This window comes from Ascaphus truei, chromosome 10 (assembly GCF_040206685.1).
Source record: "Ascaphus truei isolate aAscTru1 chromosome 10, aAscTru1.hap1, whole genome shotgun sequence".
NCBI classification, from domain to species: domain Eukaryota; kingdom Metazoa; phylum Chordata; class Amphibia; order Anura; family Ascaphidae; genus Ascaphus; species Ascaphus truei.
In genome coordinates, this window is record NC_134492.1 from 16,112,503 (window position 1) to 16,138,366 (window position 25,864).

At 43.5% G+C, this 25,864-nt stretch overlaps 1 protein-coding gene across 1 annotated transcript in view; it reads left to right on the forward strand.

Moving 5' to 3' along the window:
* Nucleotides 1-3,904: 3,904 nt before the first annotated feature.
* The window catches only part of LOC142503561 (FRAS1-related extracellular matrix protein 1-like), a 79,919-nt gene continuing 57,959 nt past the window's right edge, over nucleotides 3,905-25,864 (forward strand). The window contains exons 1-8 of the mRNA XM_075615999.1: nucleotides 3,905-4,179; nucleotides 18,283-18,790; nucleotides 19,416-19,510; nucleotides 21,982-22,292; nucleotides 22,980-23,179; nucleotides 24,042-24,365; nucleotides 24,794-24,902; nucleotides 25,388-25,519. Coding sequence (XP_075472114.1) covers nucleotides 18,551-18,790; nucleotides 19,416-19,510; nucleotides 21,982-22,292; nucleotides 22,980-23,179; nucleotides 24,042-24,365; nucleotides 24,794-24,902; nucleotides 25,388-25,519 — 1,411 coding nt within the window. The 5' untranslated portion in view covers nucleotides 3,905-4,179; nucleotides 18,283-18,550. The remainder of the gene's footprint in view (nucleotides 4,180-18,282; nucleotides 18,791-19,415; nucleotides 19,511-21,981; nucleotides 22,293-22,979; nucleotides 23,180-24,041; nucleotides 24,366-24,793; nucleotides 24,903-25,387; nucleotides 25,520-25,864) is intronic.

The window sequence follows — 25,864 nt, forward strand, 5'->3', positions numbered from 1 at the left end:
ATGCTTAAGTAACCTTTATATAATAAACCCTTCTTATATTTAGCAAAGAATACTTGACAACTGATATTTATTTTGCAAACCTTGGGAGATATGTATCCCGTATCTCATATCAGTTTGGGCTCTTCATGGGGCTGTGCTGCTTTATCAAACCAAGTGCTACTATTGTGCGAAGACTTTGTGCCCGATGAGCCCACACTGCCCACATACAGTAGTTTATGCTGGTAGTGCTCAACTCCAGTCCTCAAGACCCCCCAACAGGTCAGGTCTTGAGGATTCCCTGCTTCAGCACAGATAGCTCAATCAGTGCACTTCTATTTTCATTATTTATCTTCTCGAATGTCCCTGTGGACTTCAATATGTCGTCAGGAAGAAGCTTGCTCTTAAAGTACGTGTTCAGGAACACATTAGAAATATTAAAAATGGTCTGGAAAAACATAGTGTATCACAACACTTTATGGTACACCACAGCAAAGATCCTTCTGACATTACATTTAAGGGAATTCAACATGTTCCATGCAATAGGAGGGGAGGGGATAGAGTGAAGTCTCTGTCAGCCTTAGAAACATTTTGGATCCACAAGTTGGATACTATGTCACCCAAGGGGCTCAATGAAGATATTAATGTTTGGGCCCTTTATTGATATAATTATTTTTTTTCCTCATATGTTCAAGTTTCTTCATTTCTCATATTAAGAGTTATACGTATTTTATTTTGTTCTAATAATTGTTTTTTTCTATTTTCAGCTTTCATATGTACAAATTTTTTGTAATATGTATAACATAATTTAGGTACAATAATACTAAACTTTTATGTTAAAATGTGATGTATGCAGAAGACTTACCTTACCTTTTTAATCAATAATATTTTGATATACTTGACGATTCGCATCTTTGCGCTGCAACACACACACAGTTTATGAGCTCCAACAATTGTGCTAGCACACCAGGATCTACAGGCCAGTACCCCATGATTGGGAGGCCGGACAGAGATAAAAGTTATTAAGTGAACGCGCTGACATAATTTAAAAGAACCTGAGGGATCACCAAAATCCTATCCTGTTCCCCTTACCATCGCAGAAGCTAACCTCTCCTGGACCCTCACAGGTATTTAGCACCACGACACCTGTAGCAATAGCAAGATCTCCAAGAGGGGGAGGGGAAGCAGCGCTACATATGTGTTTGTGGGGGTATAATATTCATGCACGTGTTGTGGCTCTTGGAATATTTTGGAGAAAGATATTTTTTATAAAATGGCTCTTCTTCCTTGAGAGGTTGCAGACCCCTGATTGAGGCACTGAACTCCCATACTAGAAAGATCACAAATCTTCTGAACGAAAATGGAACACAACAATTATATGATACAAATTTGAAACTCACTTAAAATTGCCCCAAATATACCATCAGCCGATGTGATCTATGAAAGTTATAATAAAGTTAGGAGGCCACAGAGGTTTCTAATCTAATCGCAGAGTAATGCAGTTCAGGATTATATACGGGGCAGACATCTCATCCAAGATCTATACCAAATTCACGGCAGGAGGGACTTTGCGCAAAATGTAAAACAAGGGAAGCAGATTTCGTACATTATGTCCTGGAATTGTGGGGAAATGCCACAATCGGGGCGCAAAAAAGTATACAAGAAATCTTTAAAAAAAAAAATATTTCAATCTTTTATTGTTTTTTTGCAGGGTTTAACAGTTTTTCTTTTCCATGTAACATTGGTCAGCACATAATTACAGCAGGGTATTTTGTACATGTATACAGTTAGATTATACTGTACTAAGCAAGTCTCATGTTACAAGTTACGTTTCTATCATCTAACAAAATAGTGAATATCCTGGGCGTCTATTGGGATCACATGAGTAACAACCGTATCTAAGAACCCTTCAACAGATTTAAAAGGACAGAGAGAGATAAGAGATAGTAGTTGAGAGAAAGAAGGGGGAGAGGTATCGGGTGGGAGAGGGCAGAGGGGTTAGGGGTCTCTTAATGATAAACCTGAAGTAGGATTTCAGGGTACTGCTAGTTAGCTTCCTGCATCGCTAACCCAATGAATATATTCCACTATATAAAATAATTTTTTTATTACATGGGATTTTTTTTGAGGGGGGAGGGGTGAAAGTTTGGTCATCTTCCTTTGCACAGCAAATACAGAAAGGGTCCAGAGGTATAACAACTTATTCTAGGGAGGCCCAGTTTAGTTTAAAAATACTGTGAACCAATGAGTTACAGGTTTACTTTTATCTCGCAGTAGATCATTTCAAAACAAATGTTAAGCATTACAGTGTCCTTGATGCACATTTAAAGCAGCAGACCAAGCTGCTGTTTTTTATTTAAATTTTTAATTGTTTCCCTTTAATATGTGCATCAATACAATCCACACAATGATAAGTAATTAGTTAAGTTGCCGATCGATCCGTACACCTGTGATCGATCAGCGGAGGGGGTTCACTAAATGGCTGCAGAGGAGTATTGACAGTATATGTGACTTTGTAAATGGTTGCTATAGATACAAAAAAGGCTTGTTACATTAAAATACATTAAAAATGTAATTCAGAGTTGTTTTAAAAAAAAATACTGCAACTATTTTCTCATAGTACAGAACTGATTCACAGTATTAAAAAAAAAAAACACATGTACAGTAGGATATTGAAGTTCTGCAGCTTTAACCCCCTCCCCCCCACATATTTTCTTAATACTACGTATCAGTAGAATTTTGATTCCCTGTTTCTTGACTCTCACTTTTCTCTTTGTGCAGTGTAGCATTTCAGAGACACTGTATATGTTTTCAATGTTTATATATTGATGGGAATATCTTTTAAGTGTTGTCAACTGCAGTAATGCTCCAAAACCCCACGGATCACGTCCCCCGTTGCTAGCGAAAGTTGTATTTCGCTTTCCGGCGACGTCGCGGGCGACCAGATCTTTGATTGTTTCAGAGGCTGTCACATGTGGGCGACAGCCGCTGAAAAATAAAATTTGACCGGCTTCAAGAATTTGCGCCGCCAACGTCGCACTTACTATAAGCGCACGCGACGGCGGCAATACATTTGTTTTGCCGCGACGTCGAGTCGCCGGCACTATAAGCGCAGCCTGAGACTGCCTGACTCTGCGTCAAAGTGTCAAGGCTCGGTGCCCTCACTTTTTTTTTAGGAGGTGAGTCAGAGGAATAATTATAATGAGGTGAATCAAAAGTAGCGCCTGTAACCGATGCAGTTTTCCTCTCTCTTTGCGCCAAATAAATCCGCCAGGTTTAAGTGGCATTATACCACGGGTGGGCAACTCCAGTTCTGAAGGGCCACCAGTAGGTCAGGTTTTCAGGATATCCCTGCTTCAGCACAGGTGGCTCAATCAGTGGCTTAGTCAAAGACTGACTGATTGAGCCACCTGTGCTGAAGCAGGGATTTGACCTGTTAATGGCCCTTCAGGATGGACGTTGACCACTCTTGCATTAGCCTCCACTCCAAAGAGATCTGCGCTAAACGTAAGAAGCGAGATTTGAAAGGTTCTCACACCCGTGGCCGGCACAGTTGGGATTTAATGTGTACAGTATGAGTTTGTTTTTTTTGTAAATCCAATTTTATTAGTTTTTTTTATATATCTTAACATGGTCTAGCAACACATTGTCTTGTACATTCAAATATAACAGTATGAGTTTTAATGATAAACTAATATAAACAGTGTTTTCAAAAGTAGCTATTTTCCCTCTGTCTTTCTCCAAAACATCGGGGGTGACGCTGCATCTTTAAAATATGGGACAACTGTGCTGTTGGGTTTCATAGCATGTCACTTTCTGTAGAACCTGCGATCCAGGCGCACATTCCACACCGCTGACACTTTTTAGGTCAGAAAGCGTAACTAATGGCAACGCACGACTTTTCCTATTTTCTCACTTGGAATTTGTTTTTGGAAGCTGGGATTTGCTATCTGACCAAACCAGTAACATCTGTGACTCCAGGGCAGTCTGAGTGGGAATAGTTAGAGGGTTAGGACACATTTCCTGCGTTTATGGTTCTTTTCTTGTGAAGACGTTGAGAGGCAATTACACCTCTGTTCCTTTAGTTGCTTTGTCTTAATAAGTAAACTGAACGTAGGAAAGTGTACCGGCGTTTTGAAATCAGTTCCGTTTCAAACACATGGAAGAGAGTCTGACTGGAGGAGCCGGGAAGCTGCTTCTCAGGTATGTTGTGTTCGCATTTTTCCTGTTGTTGCTCTTGCAAAAGCCCCTTTTGGCTGGGGCCTAGTAAACAGACTGCTTTTTTCTGTTTGGCAACAGGAAAGAGTTGCAGCCTCCTAAACTCAATAATACTGTACTATTCATTTCTAAGGCCCAGCACACAAAACTAGATTTAAATAAACCTTACACATTTGCTCACCCTTTGATTGTTAGTGGAGTTTGCAATGCTTTTGCTTTGAATGGCTTTTAATTGCAGGAACCATAGCAAATTCAATGTGTTGCTGGCAGCTAAGAAATATCTTGTATGGCCTCTGCAGTGATTCTTTTCAGTGATACTGTAGCACACTAAAAATATGTTTTGTATGTTTTTGGGGAACGTTTTAAATCGGCTGCAGTTTGCTTGTCTAGCAAATGATGATTTCCCTGGGTAATGGCTGTAATCTGTATTATATTACTTTTTTCTAGTGTGGGTTTAACTAAAAACAACACTGAGCATTTGTAATTATGGGTTGTTTTTCCCAGAATTTTTCTCGGAAGGTTTAGTGGAGACTTTGCGCCGTTTAAGAAATGTAAAGTCTAAGCATGTATTATTTATATTATAGCATTAAGGCCCAATTCCACAAAGCCCTGTTAAGTCACTTAATGTGGTGTTAACCTAACTTAACATTAACACTAACAGTTTATCTTCAAATGACAATAACAATAGGCCATGCGTTCTCCGGTAAAGATCATAGCGTTAACTGTAACGGCGTTCGTAATAATGACAGGCAAATGAATTATCATAACATCACATATCCACTAAGTCTGTTAAGGTAACTTGGTGTTACTCACATCCCTATCCTAAAATAGGGCTTTTGAAGGCTCTGGATGGGTGTAACACCACAGTTAAACATAATTTATTTTAAATAACACAGTGTTATTTCCCTCTTTTGGGGCCTGGATAGGAGGAGTAATGCCACAACTGGTCTAACATCACGTTATTGGATGGTAAAGCAATGTTCTGCTACAATAAAGCGATGTGAAGCCTTTGCTAATGAGGTATGGACATTGTTGTTGCATATAATTAGCATATAGCCCTAATTTAAAGGTGCAATCTCACATAGTCAGCCAGTTGAATTTCTTAGAGGCCCCGATATGAGGAAGTGTTTGTCAAATCAAGTGTTTTCTTCACCCTTATCCCTGTCCTTATCAGAAAGCCAATAAAGTTGGGGGGAGAAGGGAAGCTGGCTGTACATACACTTTCTGATAACACAGTGACATCACACAGTGACATCACAGAAAGGGAGCTGTCCGAGGAAGTCAAATCCCTCGCAAATCTAACTTTAAAAAAAAAAAAAAATGTTAAATACTTTTTGGTGTCAGATTTGAGACCCCTTAAACATGTCACTGGAGTTAGTTCACTTTGGTCCTAGGAGGGATTGCACCGTTAACCGGGATTGGTGGATCTGGGCCTAATACGTAGCCCAAAGAAATCTTGAGATAGTTTGGGGTTAAAGGCAGAAAAATACCCTTTAACTCATTCAGTGCCAGACTACCTAATAATGCTCTTCTAAGCCCCTTATAAAGAAAGAGTCTAAGAAAACCATGCAGACTAAAATACAGCCATTTTTATTAATATATGTCTGAACAAATTGTTGGCACAGAAGTAGCAAGATCTAAAACCTGACACTTTAATATTCAGATTCATTTTTTGGCAGGGGTAACACTCTTATTTCATTTGACAAATGTATCACAGTTTCTTTGATGCCAGTATTAATAATATGAATAATCTATTCAGTTAATGCAGAATTTGATTCAAAAGGCTGTGTCCCCTCCCCCCCCCCCCCATCATCATCATCTCAGCCTATCTGGTTTCCGACACACCTGCATGCTCCAGGCAGTCAGGTGCTTAAGAATTCTAGGCATGCTGCATTCACGTAGAGTTTCTTTCTGGCATCCTGAGCCTATTAACATGTAATATTTTACATCTACTTAAAACAAAGATTTTAGTCTTTTCACACAAGTGAAATGCGTTGTTAGTTTTAATCAAAGAGCAACGGGCAGATGCAGAACTATAACGGCTGCCAACTGTGTGATGCATAAAGCACCTTTTCAGACACTTTTAAGCTGCTTAGTGCTAGTACTGAAACCACGCTTACAAATAAAATGTTTCTTTTTGTTTTCTTTTTTTGCTTAAGCATCCATATTTCATAGCATTTACCACCTTATAAGAGGGGATGCTGGAACACAGATCTTTCTAGCTCTTTCTTCTCCTATACTGTGTCCCCACCATTTACACAACACTCACATCAATGTCACACACATAAAATGAATGTCAATATTCAAACTATTGGCTGGGGTTCGGAGCTCGATCCAGCATGGACTTGATTTGAGTTTGGGATTGAGCGCTGATACCCCTTATCAGAGTTTGGTGAATCTCCCCCCTATGCGTTACATCCCTCTGCAAACGCACTTACCAGAACACCCTCCCACTGTCTCTGTATGTTCTCTCTATCAATTAGATTGTAAGCTCCTCGGAGCAGGGTCTCCTCTTCCTAAATGTTACTTTTATGTCTGAAGCCCTTATTCCCATGACCTGTTATTTATATTATTTGTTATTTATATGATTGTCATGTATTACTACTGTGAAGCGCTATGTATATTAATGGCACTATATAAATAAAAGACAATACAATACAGAATTTGTATTTAAAAGTGCAGCAATTTATCCACTAAAAGGGAAACAGGTGTTTAATATATTTAGCAAGGCAGGAGCGAGTAAATATATATTTACACAATAATTCCAATACATAGTAAGTATATCGTTTTGTGGATAATTCTGTTTCAAATATAGATTTAAATATTAAGATAAAAGTACAGTATGTTATTATTGACATTTGGGTCAGAATAAGTGGATTAGTTCCTTCATTGCAGAGTGACATGTAATGCATTAAGTTGCAGGCGGCAGCATGGGCTACATTGTATGCACTAAGTTGCAGGCGGCAGCATGGGATACATTGTATGCATTAAGTTGCAGGCAGCAGCATGGGATACATTGTATGCATTAAGTTGCAGGCAGCAGCATGGGATACATTGTATGCATTAAGTTGCAGGCGGCAGCATGGGATACATTGTATGCACTAAGTTGCAGGCGGCAGCATGGGATACATTGTATGCACTAAGTTGCAGGCGGCAGCATGGGATACATTGTATGCACTAAGTTGCAGGCGGCAGCATGGGATACATTGTATGCATTATAACATTTCTGGGATTATTTCAGAAAGAGAATAAAACATTAAACAGAGTATGGATTTATACCTCGCCCAGGTCATATCAATTTAAGCCATTTTTTCGATACCTTATAGCAGGCCTGCAGAACTCGTAAAGCGAGAAGGGCCGAACTGCTCCAAGGAAAAAAAAATTGGGCCGCACGGGTAAAATCATCATCATCATCATCATCATCATCATCATCATCATCATCATCATCATCATCATCATCATCATCATCATCATCATCATCATCATCATCATCATCTCTCCTCCAACACCTCATCATCATCCTCATATATCTCCCCCAGCACCCCTCATCATCCTCATATCTCCCCCAGAACCCCTCACTATCAACCTTTGCGATACTCCCCATCTATCGCTCATACCCCCATCTCTCCCCCTCACCCACACACATAATACTTCCCCTCCACATCAAACACACAATACCCCCCTGCACACCACACACATCCCACCCCCCTGCACCTCACATCCTTCTCCCCCCGTGCACCTCACATCATTCTCCCCACTGCACTTCACATCACTCTCCCCCCCTGCACCTCACATCACTCTCCCCCCCTGCACCTCACATCACTCTCCCCCCTGCACCTCACATCACTCTCCCCCCTACACCTCACATCATTCTCCCCCCTACACCTCACATCATTCTCCCCCCTTGCACCTCCAATCCCCCCCCTGCACCTCCAATCACCCCCCCTGCACCTCCAATCACCCCCCTACACCTCCAATGACCCCCCCTGCACCTCCAATCACCCCCCCTTCACATCCAATCACCCCCCCTACACCTCCAATGACCCTCCCCTGCACCCCCAATGACCCTCCCCTGCACCTCCAATCACCCCCTGCACCTCCACTCACCCCCTGCACCCCACCCCCTGAACCTCACATCACCCCCCTGCACCTCACATCACCTCCCCTGCACATCACCTCCCCTGCACATCACCCCCCCCCTTCACATCACCCCCCCTTCACATAACCCCCCTGTACATCACCTCCCCTACACATCGATCCCCTACACATCACCCCCCCTTCACATTACCCCCCCTTCACATCACCCCCCCCATTCACATCACCCCCCCTTCACATCACCCCCCCTTCACATAACCCCCTTCACATCACCCCCCCTTCACATCACCCCCCCTTCACATCACCCCCCTTCATCTCACCCCCCTGCACCTCACATCACCGCCTGCACCTCACATACACCTCACATCACCGCCTGCCCTGCACCTCACATCACTCCCCTGCTCCTCACCCCGCTGCACCTCACTCCCCTGCACATCACATCACCCCCTGCACCTCACATCACTCCCCTGCTCCTCACCCCCTGCACCTCACTCCCCTGCACCTCACTCCCTGCACCTCACTCCCCTGCACCTCACTCCCCTGCACCTCACCCTCTCCACCTCGCTCCCCTGCACCTCGCTACCCTGCACCTCGCTCCCCTGCACCTCGCTCCCCTGCACCTCGCTCCCTGCACCTCACTCCCCTGCACCTCACCCCCCTGCACCTCGCCCCCCTGCACCTCGCCCCCCTGCACCTCGCTCCCCTGCACCTCGCTCCCCTGCACCTCACTCCCCTGCACCTCGCTCCCCTGCACCTCACTCCCTGCACCTCACTCCCTTGCACCTCACTCCCCTGCACCTCACTCCCCTGCACCTCACTCCCCTGCACCTCACTCCCCTGCACCTCACCCCCTGCACCTCACTCCCCTGCACCTCACCCCCCTGCACCTCACCCCCCTGCACATCACATCACCCCCTGCACCTCACATCCCTGCACCTCACTCCCCTGCACCTCACTCCCCTGCACCTCACTTCCCTGCACCTCACTCCCCTGCACCTCACTCCCCTGCACCTCACCCCCCTGCATATCACATCACCCCGCTGCACCTCACTCCCCTGCACCTCACCCCCCTGCACATCACATCACCCCGCTGCACCTCACTCCCCTGCACCTCACCCCCCTGCACATCACATCACCCCGCTGCACCTCACTCCCCTGCACCTCACTCCCCTGCACCTCACTCCCCTGCACCTCACCCCCTGCACCTCGCTCCCCTTCACCTCACTCCCCTGCACCTCACCCCCTGCACCTCGCTCCCCTTCACCTCACTCCCTGGCACCTCACCCCCCTCCAACTCGCTCCCCTGCACCTCGCTCCCCTTGCACCTCGCTCCCCTTGCACCTCACTCCCCTGCACCTCACTCCCCTGCACCTCACTCCCCTGCACCTCACTCCCCGGCACCTCACTCCCCTGCACCTCACCCCCTGCACATCACCCCCTGCACCTCACATCACTCCCCTGCACCTCACTCCCCTGCACCTCACTCCCCTGCACCTCACTCCCCTGCAGCTCACTCCCCTGCACCTCGCTCCCCTGCACCTCGCTCCCCTGCACCTCGCTCCCCTCCACCTCGCTCCCCTGCACCTCGCTCCCCTGCACCTCATTCCTCTGCACCTCACTCCCCTGCACCTCACTCCCCTGCACCTCACTCCCCTGCACCTCACCCCCTGCACCTCACTCCCCTGCACATCACTCCCCTGCACATCACTCCCCTGCACCTCACTCCCCTGCACCTCACCTCACCCCCTGCACCTCACATCACCCCCCTGCACATATCCCCCCCCTGCACATATCCCCCCTGCACATATCCCCCCCTGCACATATCCCCCCCTGCACATATCCCCCCCTGCACATATCCCCCCCTGCACATATCCCCCCCCTGCACATATCCCCCCTGCACATATCCCCCCCTGCACATATCCCCCCCTGCACATATCCCCCCCTGCACATATCCCCCCCTGCACATATCCCCCCCTGCACATATCTCCCCCCTGCACATATCCCCCCCCTGCACATCACCCCCCTTGCACATCACATCACCCCCTGCACATATCCCCCTGCACCTCACATCACCCCCTGCACATCCTCACCTCACATCAGCCCCTGCACCTCCCCTACACCTCCCCTCACCTCAGATCATGGCGGGACTGCACGCGCTCGCAAGCAGTGGGCACCGGAAGTGCCGCACTGCAAGAGCGTGCAGTCTTGAGAGCGGGCTGGGGGGAGGAGGGGGAGAGCGGGCTCGGCTCGCGGGGGGAGGGAGAGGGGGCTCGGTTCGCGGGGGGAGGTATAGGGGGCTCGGGAGGAGGAGGAGGAGGAGGGGGGGGAAGCAGCAGCCGCGTGTTGTGCAGGCCTGCCTTATAGTGTTCCCCAACTCCTGCCCTCAAATACACCCAACAGGTCAGGTTTTAAGGATATCCCTGCTTCAGCACCGGTGGCACAATCACTGTATTAGTCATTGACAGAGCAACCTGTGCTGAAGCAGGGATATCCTTAGAACCTGACCTGTCGGGGGTACTTGAGGACTGGAGTTAGGAAACACTGCCTTACACAGAACCAAGATAAGGACAGTGTTCTTACTGGACTCTGTTCCTTTTATTTTAGGACTATTATGCTTTCTGAAAGGTTTATTCACAAATATTTGTAACCCAGCCATATTCAAATTCTGTTTCCAAGTGCAGCTGTGAGAGGCAGAGACTCAGCACAACTATAGAATATACCACATACATTTTCAGGGAGAGTTGAATCTTTATTTTCTCTTTATTTTCCAATGTCTGAGTCATCCAACAAACAACATTCTGGACACCGGTGTTGTATAAAAAAAATCTGTCATACATGTAATCCACAGTGTGAGGCAATCAACACACTCTCACTGCCCCTGGCAGGTTCCTCTCCAACGTGCTGTGGCAATGTGACTGCTGATGGACAAAAGAGCAACCAGTAACAAAGGCTGTGGAAGAGGTGGGACTAAGGGAGAGGAGCCATTAAGAGGGGCGGACATGACACATGTAAGTGTGACCAGGGTCCAGTCTGCATGCCATTGATAGAGAGCCAAGAGTTGCCAAAGTGAGAGCAGTACATTGTGGTGAGAGTCGCAGCGGCTACACTTCTGGAAGCTACACAGAGCATTGAGCGCTGTCGACAGGGACCCTCAACGGCTGCAATTAAAGTGGTACCGAAGCACCTTTGTGAAGTACAGGCCTGCCACACTTTAGTGCACTAAGAGCTTCCACGGTGTGCTGCCACCATCACAACAGCCAGTATAGACAGAATTGGGTGTCCCACTCTCAAATGACACTGATGCACACCTGCGCAGTGTTAGTGTTAAGTGCTATAATATATGTACAGTATGCTGTATGCTGAGTCTAGTGATCATTTGCTGAGGATCACACAAGGTTCTTGAGATTGGATAACGATTCTATAAAAGCAGTGGTACCACACATTTTGTACTTATTTCCCGCTGTCTGACCGTAGGCCACGTGTGGCATACTAAGAAGCCACAAAGGAGTCTGGCCGCCACCTCAGCACCAGGTATCCACCTGGGGCCTAGAAGTAAGAGGGATTACATACGTAACACGGTCATAGTATTATCACTACACCACCATGTCAAATGACTACTCAATCTGTTAGCATCCAACTGCATGGGAGAGGAGGAGTTTCCCATTGATGGGGTCCAACATAAGTTTAAAACATACATTAAACATTTGAAAGTGTAAGAGAAAGTGTGTGGGAGGGAGTCAGGAGAGAAAATGTGTCCTATTTTGCTAATGCTTTCCCTGATCTATACTAAACAATTGATACATGATCATTAATTGTATTAACCTCCATGTGCCCACAAAGTTATTGCCGAGTGTTGCAAAACAAGAGGATATTTTCTTGGCAGCAAGGGTTTTGTTATAAATTAAATTATATCAGGATTGTCCTCTAGAAACTGTCCTTTGAGTGACTTTTTATGGTTTATTTTGAAACAGTTCAAAATAAGAACACTGGTTCACACACTAATATTCTAGGTATGAATACTTTACAATTTTAGATAACCTTTGAAAACATATTTTGAAGGCATTAAATACATATTGATAAAAAATGGTACTGTGTTTTATTGTGATGTTAATTCATTTCACAAAAAAACAGACTTAGTTAAGAACTTCATTGCTATCTAAATATATTAGTTTCCTTTAGTATTTACTGTACAACAATTAGCATTTGTAGTTAAAACGTGTTTTTTTTAGATATTTGAATGCAAAGCTACACATGTTGTTACCCCCAATGCCCCACTGCCCGTGATATGAGTAGGTCACTTTTTTGTGTCGAGATATTTTAGATTTCTTTCGAATGGTAGTTTCATTTTCCATAGAACAGCTAAATCTTAATGCTTTGATCAGTTTGAAAGCACTTGGCAAAGGGGAAACAGAAATGACAAGCTATTTTATTTGGCCTAATCCTCTCAACTACAAGTTGGATACAACAGCACTGAGGACGGTGCCATCTTGGCTGCGACCCACACAGTAAAAGTGCAAGTCAAGTTTTTTTTGGTGGTTGAAGTCGATGCCTTTAACAGATTAAGCAATATAAAGCTGACAAGCAATTAACAACACTATGTACATGGAAAATAGTGTCATAAAATAAGGAAAGGAATCGTACACACGTAAGTGAGATATATTTAACCAATAGTTGCTGTCTCGGAACATGTCTTGGCTCATGCATTATGTCTCCTAGCCGTAAAATACGGGAGGAAATACACCGCCGTTAGAAAGTGAACAAGTGAGTCATCAACAAAGTAAATGAAAGGCTGATATATATATAGATATATATTAATTTGCATGTCATTTCCCAGAATCCCTTGCTACAGTGGAAGCACTGTGTGCTGGGTGATAATGGTGAAACGCAGGGTTGCAGACCTGTCTAAGACATGCAAATGAGCACACGGTAATATTTCCATTTGATATATATATATATATATTATATACATTTTAAGTTAATATTCCAGGCAAAAGGTGACACATTGTGTGCTCATTTGCATGTAATTTCCAAGAATCCCTTGCTGCAGTGGGAGCACTGTATGTGAGGTGATAATGGTTGAAAGGCAGACCTGTCTAAGACATGTGAATGTGCTCACAAGTGATATTTTTTATTGGCTAAATGCTAACGGTGGAGGTTTTCTGTCACCTTTTTCACCCACCATAACTTAAAATGTATGGTAAACCTACCCAGCCTGGAAATATTTCAAGGCAAGTATAAACCAACCTCACACTGTTGATACTCATCAAGGTTGAAACATGTCTGTGAGTGGCTTGTACTTGCTTTGCTAGTCCCATGCTGTGTTTAAAAGCTGTGTGAACGGCTATGCATCAGCTTAAATGGGCTCCATGAGAATGGATATTCCAGGCAAAAGGTGACACATTGTGTGCTCATTTGCATGTCATTTCCCAGAATCCCTTGCTGCAGTGGGAGCACTGTATGCGAGGTGATAATGGTTGAAAGGCAGGGTTGCAGACCTGTCTAAGACATGTGAATGTGCTCACAAGTGATATATATTTAGCAAATAAACAGATCACTTGTGAGCACATTCACATGTCTTAGGCCTTGGCCATGTTTAGTGCTGGCTTGCGGAAGCGCGCTCCCCCATGCTCCCACTCAGCACTGAGCCCCTACAGCCGCAATTAGAGCGGCTTTAGTAGGGGCTCACCTACGCTTCCGCATGCTTGCGGAAGCGCAGGTCTTAGGGGAATTTTAAATTCCCCCGCTTGCCGGCGCGACAGGCCGGTCACGTGAGCGGTTCGCCCAATCAGGGCGAACCAGCTCCGTGATGTCACTGGCCCGCCCCCGGCAAGTGACGCGTCCGCCCCCGGCCTGCCCCCTGACGGCCCGCTGACAGCGCGTGCGGTAAGCAACCGCAAGGCCAGGGAAAGCACCCGCTTTCCCTGCGCCTCAGCGCGCCACAGCACGCCAGCAGGGAGCCTGGCCGAGGCCTTAGACAGGTCTGTGAATGTGCTCATGTGACAGATTTATCTGCACTTAGTAAACATGGCCCTCAGTTCCTTCTGCAGATATGTATTCCAAGTAGATTCTTAAAATTCAGGAGAAAGGAGTGATACATTTTGGCTCGGGTGTCAGTAGTAGTTCTAGTTGCCTACGCCATATTGGTCCTGTACTTTTTGTGTACGCTGTTGCTACCTTTTAATGGAAGATACACTGCAGGACGGCAAAGATGCGCCATTGTGAGGGCTTTGAGTTTTAATAGACGGATACAAAATTGCAGCAATATGTAAATGGTATAATTACAGATTAATCCAAGGTTAGTTTAATCTCTAGTGTGTAATGATGGGATATTGGGTGATATTTTGCGTAATCATGGTTATTGAATCCTTTGGAAAAATCTATGATATTCAGCGTTATATCATGATATTCTGTGTTATATCACGATATTCTGCGGTATAAGCAGGTGCAATAACTTTGCCTACATCTGTACATTTTTACCAGAATGTGGTTAGTTCAAAATGACAGTTATTGATAGAAGTCTGCTCAATTTCTATACATCCACATGTTGTTTAGAAATGAATCCTCATTTCATTGTGTTTGTGTGCATGTGTGTATATATGTATACTAGCTTTTGTACCCGGCTTCGCCCCGGGGGCTGCTGGCACATCTCCCCTCGCTGCCGCACATCTCCCCGGCCCCCTACCTCCCCCTGATGCTGGTACATCTCCCCGCGCTGCTGCCGCATCTCCCCTCGCTGCCGGCACATCTCCTCGCCCCCCCGGTGCAGGACACCCGATGGAAACTTAGAATGTCCATCATTTGGGAGGCGAGTCATATTGGAAGCTCAAAATAGTTACGTTGACCTACAAATCTGCAGCAGAATCTCCAGTAAAAGTTTTGTTGTGCTCCGTGGTGCCGTTTGTGAGATTTCGATGCTTCAGACATACTGTACAAACAAACAAACAAACGGAATGACAAACTTAGAAATATAGTATAGATTTGTGTGTATATTTGTGTGTGTGTGTGTGTGTGTGTGTATATATATATATGTATTTGTGTGTGTATATATATATATTTGTGTGTGTGTGTGTGTGTGTATATATGTATATTTGTGTGTGTGCGTGCATGTGTGTGTGTATATATGTATATTTGTGTGTGTGTGCGTGCGTATGTGTGGGTATGTGTTCATACATATACACACAAGATCAACGCAGATCCAAATTCACTAAAACACAACCGTTCATCATTATTGACCCTTTCTTATTACGTATATCATGCTGCATAAAAGCATGTGCATCTGTAACTTTTTCTAATTTGGCCAGCGTATAACGAGCTTGCCCACCGCTCCAAGGTATCCCCACATCAGGCAAGTCTAAACTTCTAATGTAAGTCTTTTTTTTTTTTACCCATGTCTTCTGAGCTGAATTCCTCCTGCTTCTATCTTCAGTTTATATGTCAGTGACTAGTTAAGGAAAACAAATAACATGACATCAAACACTAGTTAATTTGAAGATGTGATGCAGAACACCGTGGGGCTCAAATCCTTATGTGACCTCCTCTCTATTCCTATTCTCTTCTGAAATTTTGGTTAGGAAAAGCAGGGATATTATCAATAGTGTATGTGCATACATGGTATTTCATCTTTTGTGGTTACTTTCTATTGTAGAGAAGCCAAACCACAGGGATACCAATAAAGTGTAGCTGGTTTCTTAGTGCTTAAAAACGGAATCCTCTTATAGCTTTCAGGACGCTGTCCACCCAAGCAACTAGGCTACTGTACATTAAATAATTAATATCTACCGAGTTCAATAAGAAGGCTTGGGGGTTCGGGAGATCAATTACTAACACTACACCAAACTGCAGGGGAAAAAAATGCATAAGAAAAGAAGGAAGCAAGGGTACAGGCTTAGGATAAATAAGTAATTAGTGCATATTTCCATAGAAATGCAGTGCCAGGGTGGGATATGGGCTGCCTGCACGTGCCAATGAAAAATGTACATGTTTTCCATTCCAGCTGATAATGTTACTTTGTCTGAATTATTTCCAGAATTGCTTGTGGTCTGGGAGCTCAGGGAGATGCTGAGCTGACTTTCTCACTTCATGCTTTTTGTAATGTCAGGAGTTTAGCCCAGTAACGTTAGATCAGGGGTGCTCAACTACAGTCATCAAGCCCACCCCGCTACCCCCAACAGGTCAGGTTTTTAGGATAGATGATAAGCGTAAAGAAGTGCTCTAGTACCAGGCTAGTAATATGATTAAATCCAGATTATAGACATTATGGGTGAATCCATATTCATATAAGCAATTGAATGAGTACATTCATGAAATCAACTCAAAAGACAGGCAATCCCTGAAAACAGGGGACAGGCGATGCTGTCACCAACCCTCCACTTCGTTGGGAATGTCCACTTCAAATGAGAATTTTTATACTCGCAATCACCCACTTCAAAGACTGGAAGACGTGCAGCTGCTGACAGAAGATCCAAGTAGCAAAGTAAAAGTAGTGCACAGGCAAAAGGAACAAGGAGAGGATCCAATGATGCAGAAATTGTTTTAATGGAGACTCAAAGCATATAGAGGTTTTTCTGTCTGCTTTGAGTCTCCATTAAAATAATTTTTGCATCATTGGATCCTCTCCTTGTTCCTTTTGGCTGTGCTCTACGTTTACTTCGCTACCAGGTTTTTAGGATATCCCAGCTTCAGCACAGGTGGCTCAGTCAAAGACTGAGCCTGTGATTGAGTCACCTGTGCTGAAGCAGGGACTGATTAAGCCAACTGTGCTGCAGGGATATACCGAAAACCTGACCTGGTGGGGGGCTTGAGGACTGGAGTTGAGCACCCCAGCGTTAGACATTGTGCAAGGTCCAGCCACAAACGAAGGTATTATATTATAGGTGCAATCCTAAAAAGTACTGAAGTTAGCTAATGGCAGTGATATGGCTAACAGGTTAGAATTAGGTGATTAAGATCTCTTTAAAACAAATCAGACTAGTATTAGTATTTTGATATGTTTTTTAAACTTAATGCTGGAAATATCTGGAAACGGTGGGGTTTATGTACCAAGATAATGTGCAGCAAAAGGGGTCATATTCATTTCGTGCCTCAATATATCAGGTCTTTTGCTTCAGTTTTTGCCCGATGTGTGTCAGGTTGCAATTTTGGGAGTATCAAAAGAAGGGTAAGGGAGGCGTTTCCAGACCTGTCACGTCTCACCCAATTTCTGAGTCTCGCAATTTCATGCAGCATGACGTCAGTCTCACTGTTCTGCTAGGTCCCCCCCTGAGACACAGCCCTAAGCCCCACCCCCGATGTCATAATTCCAACCATGTCATGAGCACCCCATCGGTTACTGACTCCCACTCACAGACCTCCTACCCTGCTTCGGAGAGGAGGCTGGGTCTCATGCAAATGTCATGCATGTGGCCCATTCTCACTCTGTTACATGAGTTACATGGCACAAAGATTATAATGAGATATATTAATTGTGCGCTTCAGTGCATCAGTCAAAAAAAATGTTCAAGTTTAAGAAGGAGCTAACTTACTACCTTTTTAAGGATCTTCACCAGATTTATCAAACAGTTTATACATTTTTATGTAACTGGGCACCGGAAAATGGTGCAGTGCACCCTGCCTGCTCCTAAATTACCTTGGTACTGTACATAGACTGCAGGGTAACCTAAAGTTGTATTGCTCTTACCTCTGCCGTATCCAGACCGTTCTCCTAAAAGAGAGGGGGTATGCATAATTCTGTTTTCTTATCAATGAGCCAGAGCAATCCAGATGGATACTAGCACTCCTCATACAGAATTCTTGTTGCAGATGGAAACAGAGCAAACTTTTCACATTTTTATTACAGGAAATTGCATTATTAGTGGGAGAAAGTGGATATATATGAGAGAATTAAAGTGTCTAAATAAAGGTATTCTGTACTGCAAGTCATTTTCAATGCTATGAACCGGCATTTGTTCTAGTTGTTTGCATAGGTATTGATCTAAGTCTTTCTGTTTCTTTCAGGACAGTGGTTATTTTCTAAACATCTACTGTAGATACTATCACATAACATCCATCACAATCCAGTACATCAACTGGACACTGAAAAACACAGAGGACTAATGGGCTAAGTGGACTTGCATCGATTCAATAATATTATGTTCCATACCCTTCATTTGTTATTATTTCAACGAAAGCGAAAAGACAATCATCAGATTTCAAGTGTACGACTGCGGTTGTGGAAACCGCAAGCTGCAAATAAATATCAAGGACTAACAACCTTTGCGAAAACATGGATTCTACTGGGGGCTTTTTGAAGATGGTTATTCTCATTTATGCCACAAGCCCTGATTCTGTAATAGCCGGAAGCCTTGTTCTGACTAACAAAGGTATCAGTGTTGGAAGGGGACAAATGGTGTACCTCAGTGAAAATGAATTAGGTTTTAACAATCCCGGAGACAAAGACACATGCAAAGTTGAGGTGGTTTTGAATGAACCTACAACACAAAGAGTTGGAAAGCTCTCTCCTCAGGTAAAATGTATTGTGCCCATTACAAATGATGACATGGAAATAGTTTTCTAATGGGTATTAAAACGCTGTTTCGACAATGTGTGTATACAAACAAGATGTCTGGTTACAATAATTGACATTATATTAAATAATCCATTTTTGATAGCCATGTTGGTTATTTGAACAGTATCATAGTGTATTGTATGTAAGACAAAATATAAATTTGGTCTATTGTCACTTTCTTTTTCTCTAACGCTCTCAAGATTTTGTTTTCTTTACCTTCTTCATCAGAATAGCTAACAATTTTAATTAGAATGATTATAAATCTCTTCACTACCCGCATGCCTTTCCAACATGATCACAGTTCCAAACATTTTTCCTAGGTGTAAATCCCGTAGCCATTTAGTTGCTGTTTGCACTGATTTACTCTTATCACTAACTGTGATAGTGACACCAATACTGTACGTTTTTGTTGTGTTGACATACATCTACTGTTTGTTATCAGATATACATTTCAGAACAATGTTCTGCAGAAACCTCCTGGAGCTAAAGTGGCTGCCCGACATTTTATTTTTCCATTGCTTGTTTTTTATGTTGTTTTTTTTTGAGTGTGCACATCATATACATACTGTACATATATTTACAGGTGTTTGATTGTCAGTTCTTGCCAGATGAAGTGAAATATACTCACAATGGTTCTCCCCTGTTGAAAGAAGATTATGTGATGCTCAGAGTATACAGGTACGTACAATCATGATATTTCACTGTTAGATTTAAGGAAGAAAAAGGTGTTTCTCAAAGACACTCATGGATAAAACTGTTTTCAAAATGTTTTTGCCCACTGTTGGATGCCCACTTAAAGCCGCTTCAAAAACCAAGAAGTAATACCGGTAAGTGACTCAGGAACCGGAGCTCACCGGAGCTGAGCATAATGTGGTTCAGCTCCGGAGAACCCCCCAGCACCCCTCCCCCGGTTCATATTCCTTTAAAGGAGGCGGATAATTAGGGGGAATTGCGGCTTTAAATATTCCCTTTTGTGCTGAACAACTCTTACATTACATTGGAGTCCCCTATTGAAAAATCAATAAAACTATTTGTGGGGGAAAAAAATGACATTGAAATCCATTGAGACTGATGCTAAAAAGTGTGTGTGTGTGTATGTGTGTGTGTGCGCGTGTGTGTGTGTGATAAAAATATATGGTTCTGGACAAGCATTAAACCCAAACTGATTATAGCGGCACAGTTCCCTTTGCCTAAAGCTTCTTCCTCTTACAAAAGAGAAAACACTTTTAGAATCGTTGGAGAATTACAGTTGCTTTTTCTCAGTGTTGTCCAATGTCCTCTAAACTCCATGATGTAAATCACTACCTTGAGTTTCAAAGTGTGTGGTTATACTTGGTTTCACTATATATTATGGTATTTACATTTTCTGCTGTTTCCGAAGTAGTGGTAAGCATTAAGACACCATATGACCCATTTCTTTGAATTGGTTTTAAAGTGTGTTATAGTTTAGCACCCTTTAGTAAATCTGGTCTTTTATGCTTAAAATGGATTATGTCAAGAGTGGCCAACTCCAGTCTTCAAGGGTCACCAAGAGGGCAGGTTTTCAGGATATCCCTGCTTCAGCACAGGCAGCTCAAATAGTGGCTCAGTCATTTTTCCTTAGGCTACGGCCCCAATGGTCACAGCTGCACACACGCCGGAGCGCCTGACGGCGCATGCACCTGTTTCAGCCGCGACCTGTGGTCTGCAGCTGTGCTTCCAGAGCAGAGCAGGAGATCCGACAGGGGGGCGTGGCAGCGGTGCGGCCGTGATGTCACGCGATTGGTTCGCCCTCATTGGCTGAACCGCCGCCGTGACATGGCCGATGCTCTACCGCTGCGCCCATGCCAAGGTGGTTGCGCATCGCGGCTTGTGTGCGCACACACACACGCCGACTGGGGCCTGCCCCATAGAGGGCTGTGCCTTGTGTGCGGAGCGCACGCCGTCGCACGCACAGCCGTGGCAACTGTGGCCCTGGCCTTAAGGTGGAGGGAGAGTTACAAGAGATCCCCAAATTGGTGCACTCAAAATACCTATAGCATAGTAAAACCGTGTATAGATAAAGCCTGGTGATAGGAGCTAATTAATGCTAATTGGTTGGCTAACTGCGTAGCAAACACTATTAGGCCCATTTTTTATGATCTTTGGTGTAACGACCGCTGAGTATACGCTGCAGACAGCTGTGCAGTCGGTTCTTACACACCCTACGTGATCACAGTATCTCTAGTATGTGACTGCTGGTACAAATATTGTTTTTAGATCTACAGTATACCCAGTGTGTTCACTTACACAAGGTCCATTAGGGCCGTATACTCTACCTCTGGTTTAAGCGTGCAGCTGCAGTAAGCTCTTCCCTGTCACACAGACACTGGCTAAGCTGCCCTCTGCTGCTATCATTAATAGGCTTTCTCGACAGCTGGGATCAAAACTTCCAACTCACGTTGCTAAACAGAGCTCAATAGGATCACTGCTTCATGTATTCAGGTGTTCATACTGAGGTTCTAGTCATCTTGTATTTTATGTGCTCCTTGCTATGTACTACTTATATTTACTTGACCTACTAACGGGCACTTTGCTTGTTTGCGGTCGCTGTTTTAATATATCTATACACCATTTATTTTACCTTGTTTAGTACCAATAAAATGTTTTTTTATATGTCCAATATCTTACTCCACTGTGTTATTTCGGGGTACCTGTTCCAATAGAGAGAACTATTCTCTGATCCCTGGGTCAGAGATCCTATCACCAGGCTTTATCTATACACAGTGTTACTATGCTATAGGTGTTTTGAGTGCATCCAATTTGGGGACTTCTTGTATCTTTCCTTCCCCCTCTGGGGTGAGACACTTGTGTGTTCGTTTGTGTATATCCCTTCCCCTAGTGCACCCACCTATTTTTCAATTAGGTGTGCGCGCACTTCTCGTTATTTTTTTGGCTCAGGCATTACGATTGAGCCACTGATTGAGCCAGCTGTGCTGAAGCCGGGATATCCTGAAAACCTGATCTACTGGTGGCCCTTGAGGACTGGAAATGGCCACCCCCCATGGACTAAGTTATACATAATTATTGAGATAATTGTCACAGTTACATTTACCTTGGTTTCACTTTTCTCTCCATGCTCCTGTATTGAAATACAAAAATGAGTACTAATGTTGTTTGTTTCTATTCAGGTTCTTTCAGTTGGAGACAAGGGTTGAAAGTTTTCTGGTTGAAGTACAGATCAAAGAACCAATGTCAAGTATTGTTCAGCTTGGACAATATTCTCTAGAAGTCCCGGAGTTTTATGGTGTATCATCTAAACCAGTAGATGAAAACATTGTATCATTCAAGCCTGCCTTGGGCAGATCCGGAACAAGCTGTGCTGTCAGAATCATGTCATCAGAAATTCTTCTTCCTGCCTTGGGTCAAGTTGTGATAGAGGATCCTAAACGTGACAGCAAATATACACCTAGTTCTCCACTAAATCCCAGAGTGAGGAACTGTGAGTTTAACATTTTGATATCCTCCTAAAATAGGTTTCATCTTGTACAAAGGTTTAGAACTGTATTTGAGTTATTTTATCTTTATATGGTCCTGCTAACAAAGGGCAGTATAAAGTTATTACTGTACAACGTTACACTGCAAAAAAAATCCCCGTCAAATACAAGGAACATAAATACTAATGGTAAACCCCAGATGCATTATGATGCCTCCATTATTAATTACAGCTCCTACAATACAAAACTCAGTTACAACTATTTTGCTTGACCTTGGAACCTGAGAGGATGCTCCCCTCCTCCCCTCCCCGTGTATACATCCTCATGGCCAGAGGTTGTGCCCAACTTGCAGCATCGGCCGGGCCCCCCGCAAGCCACCAGGCCTGGAACGCCTGTCCCAGCTGTACCCCCCTGTTGGCGGCCCTGAATACAGCATCAACAGTATAACAAAGGGAAGGGTGGGCTGAACTTTCCTGGCAGGGCCCGGACTGACTTGCCAACCCTGCAAAGGATTTAAATAACTTTTGCCACCACCTGGGGGCGTGTGGGGGTGGAGTCCAGCCAACAGAAGGGAAAAGGGGCAGGAGCCTAACCCCATCGGTCATGTGCCCTGATGCCTAAGGGGCTCAAGGCTACTTTCTGTTAGCTAGGTGAAGAAATGATATATTTTGTATATCTTCTATCACTTCCAGACCGACAAGAGAAAGTACCATGTCCAGGCAACAAGGTGTGTCATCCTGGATTGAAAGAAATTAGACTTCTGAAGGCTAACTGTGAAGATTTTATAAAGATGGGCATAAAATATCAGCATCTTAGTCCTCCTTCACCTGACATCGATTACATCCCCGTTCAAGTTGAATTTCGGGATGGGGAGAACAGAAAACCATTACAGGTAAGGTAAATTCAGCTGCTGCGGTTTGAATTTCACAATGGTTGCTATTGGGTTGGAAGAATATTAGACAGCAGCTGCATTTATTGGGATTTTCTTGACCCTGCATCACAGACATAACTGTCTCCTTATTTGCTGTTCCCTACTCATTCATTTTTTTTCTCCCCATATTCAGCCCTTTCCGTGTCTTCTTCAACCTTTCTTTATCCGATTAATTCTTTCCAAAGATCAGTGGAAATAGCAGGTTGACACATTGATGCTTTAGAGTGCATGGGTACCAGTCGGAGATAATAAGGGGGAACTTAAGATGGTATAAGAATGCATGGGGTGAAACTGTGTTGGTTCTTTCTAAAGCAGGGGTTCTCAACTCCAGCCCCCAAGACCCCCCCAACAGGTCAGGTTTTCAGGATATCCCTGTTTCAGCACAGGTGGCACAATCGGGGGCTCAGTCGAAGAGCCTGCTTCAGAACAGGTGGCTCAATCTGATTGAGCCACGTGTGCTGAAGCAGGGATACCCTGAAAACCTGACCTGTTGGGGGGTTTTGAGGACTGGAGTTGTGAGCCCCTGGTCTAAAGTATTCCAACTTAGCTGAGATGCCCTACTAAAGTTGTGACCCTTCATTGTAAAAATTATCCAACTTGTACAAGTTCTTGGTAAGGGGTGACTGCGTCTTCCTATGTATCCTTCCAGGTACCTTAGGAAAATAATTACACATTGTTATTATTGTATACATTTTAATCCCAATGGCAAATATGAACCTTATATGATGTAAAGAGCTAGAGACATAAAGCACTACAATATAATATAAGAAGAAGAAATATAATATGTTTTACATGAAAATAAATACTGTTCTGGTTTCTTTAGTCCCAAAACGTATGGATTCCTGTGATGATCAAAGGAGCAGTTCCAAACACTCCGCCCCGCGCGGCCTTTATGTCGATCTTTATCTTGGAGGTAGATCAGTTTATCCTCACCCCGCTCACTACAGCAACTGTAGATGCAGAAGATGACGAAACTCCAAAAAACAGGCTTGTGTTCAAAATCAGTAAGCCGCCACCAGCAGGATATATGACCCATATGGATGACCACACCAAAGCCGTTACGTCTTTTACATGGCAAGACCTGTACGACATGAAGATAGCCTACCAACCACCCAATACTACACATACAGAGAGACAGAACTACGAGGTGAGGAGTGAGGCGCGCTGACTGTTTGTACAAATACCCAAACGTGTGGCCTGTGCATTCCTGTATTAGCAATATCTGTCCTGTTTACGTGTTAGACGTTTCCAAATGGTTTTTAGATTTCTACCTAAGGGAAATCAAAGAGTGCTTACAAATATTCTGCACATTATTATCTCTATAATTAATTCCTTAAATTTTTCATTTTGAAAATCCTAAAAATTGGTGGTTTTGGGCTGTGAAGGATTATGCGGAAATGTCTTTTGAAATGATTAGAATATTTAGGTTGCTTATCCTCAGTCGAAAAATATATAGTGGTACCAAGTATTATACAATGCTGCATGCTCATCGTTCGAGTGGTTAAAAATGCTCCCCTATACATGGCATTTCTTTAAGATCTTTGCAATTTCTAATTGATTACTTTCCTCTCTCAGGTTGAATTTCAAGCAATTGATAGTTTTTTCATGAGCAGTCCTCCAATTATGGTGCATTTCTCCATACGCACATCAGAAACGAATGCTCCTCGTGTGGCATGGAATATGGGTCAGTATACATTGAATAGTGGTTTATGTTTTTCAGTGGTTACAATACAATTAATTCATTCTGTCAACATGTAAATGAAATAAAATATTTGAATGTAAATCTGCTTGGAAGTCTAGATGTGAACACTGGTGTCAGACTTAGGCTTAATTATTTCTTTATTCCTGTTATTCATGTACCATAATATAACTAACATGAAGTTATCTATAAATGGAAAACAATAAGACCTCTCTCCATTCAAATAAAAACATATACTGTATCTGTCAAAATAGGAAAAATGATGCCTTTACTAGCAAATATTCATGAATCTTACATGGACTATTCATTTAGAAAACACTGTTCAGATACATGAATTTACATGCCCATGTACTGCTTTGTTAATGGTTGGATAAAACCAAATCTGTGTGTGCTGCATCTAATATAGCCAAGACACCATGAAATAGTTTCTGTAGATGTACAAATTTAGTACTATTGTCTTCAAATGACAGGTTTGAACTTGATGGAAGGACAATCCCGGCCAATTTCATGGGACATTTTTCAAATAGTAGACAATGATAATCTCCAAGCTGTTCGGGTGGTTACTGTTGAAGGTTTGCAACATGGACGTCTAACAGTTAGAGGTAATTGGTTTTTTTTTAAATACATAAACAAGTCTGTTCAAGTTCTGTCATGTTTTACAGATTAAATGATTCAATAAAAACAACAAGCTTACAAATACCCACAAATACAAAAGTGTCTGAAGAGAAGTGTTCTTGTTACAATCAGCTGGTCAACCATCTCTTTTATTTATTCAGCAAATGTTTTCTTCATATCAATGAACTATATTAATATACTTGACATTTACAACTATGTTCTCTCTTTCAACAACTGTCTTACATAATATTAATGATGTGGTTCTTAAGACTATTCTTTTGGTGAAAGTCTTCACAAGTTTAGATGTTCAGTGTAGTTCAAAGTTCTAGTAG